This window comes from Gymnoscopelus microlampas (genome assembly GCF_963454915.1).
Source record: "Gymnoscopelus microlampas genome assembly, chromosome: 20".
NCBI lineage: Eukaryota > Metazoa > Chordata > Actinopteri > Myctophiformes > Myctophidae > Gymnoscopelus > Gymnoscopelus microlampas.
The window spans coordinates 23599853-23604350 of record NC_139957.1 but is presented as its reverse complement, the minus strand read 5'-3'; the positions used below and the strand labels follow the sequence as shown (position 1 = coordinate 23604350).

Here is a 4498-nt window from a genome sequence, read left to right as displayed (position 1 = left end):
AACAGAGTGCAAGCTGGTTGGGGCAAAGCTACTGCGGATTTACAGCCACAAGCCACAAGCAGTTTAGGGGACAGCCTTTCAGAGACTGGCCTGTGGTTTGGGGTAAGAGGTGGAGCGGAGGTGGGGTAGACGGGAGGACAGAAAGGGCAGTGCCCATAGCGTGGTGGTGGACAGTGGTTAAGGCACCCTGACCATGTCAACACCCTCTTAAATCATCATCTGTAGGAGTATTTTATTTAAATTTGACATTTTTATTTTTCAATTATACACACCTAGTGAGAGGTTCATTCAATTCAAGTTGGACATTCAACATTATGTGGCCCCTGTCCTCTATAGTTTGTATACCTTTTATGTGACCATTTAAAGATAACGTAAAATTGTATTATTTAAATAATGTAGGCTATCATCTACTAATAAATTAATGAAATACAACTCAGAAGCTCAGGAGAATGAATACATGAGTAATTAAACTAGACCTTTTGTCTCTCTCTAAAAAGAAAGGATATATAACAGTAGTAAGTGGCATGGCCATTACACAGTGAGTGCCTCCACGTGAGAAACATACAGACTTGGCCAGCGGTGGTCAGACTTTAACCTCAAGATTCTGTCCATAAAGGACATGAAGTCTAGAGAGCAGGGACCAAAATATTATGCGTAAAACACACCCTTCCTGCGGTGGCTGGTGTTGCAGTGCAGAGGGTTAATCTGGGAGGAAAGCAAATAGACGGTTTAAAATGGGCTCTGGTATAGATGTGGGAGTCTAAAAACACCCCAGAGAAGAAGAGTATGCTGCCATCTTTTATTCCTAAAGAGACTTTGGTGTTTTCTGATGGTTTTGGGGATATCCTAGAAGGATTCCCAAAGTGTCAATGGCAAGCACAACCGTCAATTAAGATCAGTGCCTGCAGTTGTTTTGCTGTAGATACTGAAATTATAGCAGTTTGAGGCATCGTAACAAATTTGAGCACTGCTATTTGCAGGGCAAATGCTGGAGCTGTGAATAAAACAAACACAACAAACTCTGGGTTTTATTGCATAATTATGTAGTGGTTGTCACCCAAAGAATCCAAGCTACTTTCAGAGGAACAATGATTTTAAGTGCCACAGGCACAGCTTGCTTTGTCCCTACTTGTGGAATGTGGTGACAGATAAATGAACAGCACAGCTAAATCTTTGTGATTACAGTCGTAACAGATTGATAATTGATCAATTCTCACTTAAGCTTTAAGTTACTCTTAGATTTACTTTGTTATACAAATATATATATGGTATCTATTATACTGTACTTCAAAAAGTATGAGATACAGCTTGTTTTTTTGTAGCATATTAACTTTACTAGACAGATTTAATCTGCAAAACCCCCATGGACTTTTTGACTACTAACCCCATCCCCAGTCACCTTTAAATAAGCAAACATGTTAGGAAGCCTTACCTTGCTTCACCTCATGCAAACCTGATTTCACAAGTGACCACACGAGGGTGCTATAATAAAACAAATAAATGGGTATTTACTTCTAAATGGATACAGATCCCAATCGTAGGCAACTATACCATCGAACATCTGAGTTACAGAATGAAAATAGGCTAACACGTCTTAATAAATGAGCAGAGTGCCAATTGCAACGTTATTCCTTTATTTCACAGTGCTCACGGGAAAAGCCGAACACCAGAGAAAAATCCTCTACCGTTTGTAGGCAAAGTTACATTCCTTCTCAAATAGGGTGAAGCTTCATTACACACAAAAAAAGCAAAGATGATTTCTAAGATTGCACTGGCCTTTTGCCTAGTTTCCCAGTGCCTTTCATAGTCTAATCAAAACCACACTATGATTTCATTTTGTAGTCAGCACAGCTTGATGCAAATGTTGCTTAAAACATCTCCCAATTTTATTCAATCTTACAAATGGTGAAAAACAAGAAAACTTCATTTACAATGGGTAATCTGTTAAAAACAGTCATTTAGGTACATCTCAGTCATAAAACCAGTAATATCAAAGTCTATACAACGTGCATTACTACAGAATCTTGAAATGGTGGAAACTAATGAGTGATGAGCACCTTTTTTTCTTTTGACAATTAGCTAAATCTAGTTCAGGAATGGTAGTGTGTCCACAGGAGCATCTTGAGTTGTAAACAACTGCACTGCAAAAGACAACATTTAAGACTTGTTTAGGACTTCCCTTTAAATATCACAATGTGTCAAATCTTGCAGACACAGCTTTAGCTGCTACATCCAATTGCCCAGCACCAAATACTTCATTTAAATAGTCAAATTCGGCAACCTGTCCAATACAGTTAGTAATGGTTTCATGTATAAAACATACACTCACACTTGCGCGCGCACACACACACACACACACACACCCACACACAACAGATGCAAACACCGATGGATCAGTGACGAAGCAGGTCACCCTCTGTAACACCTCCACAGATCTGTCCATCACTACCAAGGACATTGCAGTCATTATGGATGAAATGGTTGTAGAACAGTAAACAAACAACAAAAACAACAAAAAGAATCCCTGGTTTTAGACAAGTCCTCACATCCTTCTTCAGTCAGACAGGTTCTTTGACTTCTCCTCATCCTCTGTTCTGGCATCTTGTTCCAAGATTACTCAGCAGCGGCAGGGGCCTCTGGACTAGCTGCACTCTCTGGCTCCGCAGGTGAAGCTTCAGCTGGCTTCTCTTCTGCCTTCACCTCCTCGGGTTTGGGCTCCTCAACTGGGGCCTCCTTGGCGGTCTCCTCGGCTGTTTCGGTTGGTTTGGCCTCTTCTTCAGCAGCTGCAGCAGCAGCAGCAGGAGCCTCCTCCTCCGAAGCGGCCTGCTCTCCTTCAGCAGGGGCTGCTGCTCCCTCGTCGGCCCCCTCCTCAGAATCTTTCTTGGTCTTCCTGAAGGAGAAGCCGCTCAGCTTGAAAGAAGGTTTCTTGAAGGAGAAGCGCTTTTTCTTCTGTTTGCCATCCTCACTGGTGGTGGGAGTGCCCTCCTCTTCTGGCTTGGCGGAGGCCTCTCCATTTGTGGCGGCTGGCTCCTTGTCTCCATTGGCCTCTGCAACTTCTATCTTCTCCACTGCCTCTTTGGGTACCTCATCACCAGGAGTGCCGCCATTGGCATGGTTGGCTTCCTCAGCGGCTGGAGAGGCATCTCCATTGGACTTAGCATGGCCGTTCTCCTATTAAGGGAAAGGGCAGGACAATTTTAATACTACACCCATGCAAAAATATCAATCCGAAATAGACATAAGTGTCTACCATCTGTAGATAATGGCTGTTATCATGATCATGATGCAATCAATTCCCACCATGAGGCCTGTTTATGAAACATTGTACACAAGCCTACCCCCTGCAAAATCTGGTATACTGTGCACCTTTATTCAAATTATTAGAGTGGTAGCCAATCAGAAAATAGTCCTAAAACTGCAGCAACATCTGTTACTAAGAGAGTGACGACAGATCGCTGGCATCCACCAGTAGGCTAGTCAGACTTCATCATTTACCAGTCCACCAGGCGGCGTTCTGGCATAATGTGAAACAAGGACACCGGAATTTGGGGAATTTTGGCTGTCCCTTATTGTCAAAACATCAAATTCCATTCACATTTAAAATATTTCTGCATCTTCCCAATCAACATGCTGCTTGAAACGGCCCCATCTCAGAACTCTGGGAACACTGAGCATATTGCTTTTCTTCAACCTGGCAACAAAGGCGTGGTATCGTGATTAAAATGGCCATGCCATAGTGAGCTGCTCCAAACCTTCCCTTCACTCATTTAAAAAAAATAAAAATAACGTTTATTAACTCATATATTCACAAATCCAACAGCACAACAGAGAAATTGAATTAGTGATGCCAATTAGAGCTACCATTATACTATTTTTGCGGAATTAAATGCACTGGCACAAAGACGAAAATATTTAAATCAAATTATTCGAGTGTCGTCAATGAATCAAGATCTAAAACCACGTTTCGTTCCCAAATATTTCAGATTCTGACTGCAAAAGTGGCTACTGGCTAGTGAAAATGGATGCATGTGGCCACTTTCCCTGAAGCCGGTGAACGTGGGGATGCGCTAAATTGAACATGGAGCACGCCATTGACGCAACACATCGCAAAATTCAAACAATTTGATATTTTAAGTCATACATGTTAGTGTATTTATATTGAAAACGATTTACCTGTCCGTTTGACTTCGCTGCAACAGCTGCGCCTTCTGCAGCCACTTCTTCTTTTCCAGCGGTTTTGGAGATTTGTGCTCCCATGCTTTTGGTTCAACAAAGGAACCCAACCGATGAAATGAATGAACAAAGACCGCAAGCTTCCTTCCAAAAAATCAACTCAAACGCCGACACTTCTTTCTCAAATTGGCCAAGGAATCAACTTGAGAACAAATGTGCCACAGCGAACCGATAAAAGCTTGCAAAAATCCCGCAAGATGTAATAGAAGGAACGCGAATTCTTTCAATTTTTTTGTCAGACAGAATTTGTAAATGGAGAAATTGC

General features: G+C 41.9%; 1 protein-coding gene across 1 annotated transcript; it reads right to left on the bottom strand.

The window, feature by feature from the left end:
• Window positions 1-1623: 1623 nt before the first annotated feature.
• Window positions 1624-4498, bottom strand: marcksb (myristoylated alanine-rich protein kinase C substrate b). The gene is made up of 2 exons (XM_084044812.1): window positions 4174-4498; window positions 1624-3171 (listed from the first exon to the last, which is right to left on the bottom strand). Exons 1-2 carry the CDS (start codon window positions 4255-4257, stop codon window positions 2614-2616), a joined length of 642 nt encoding a protein of 213 aa, XP_083900938.1. The 5' UTR covers window positions 4258-4498; the 3' UTR covers window positions 1624-2613.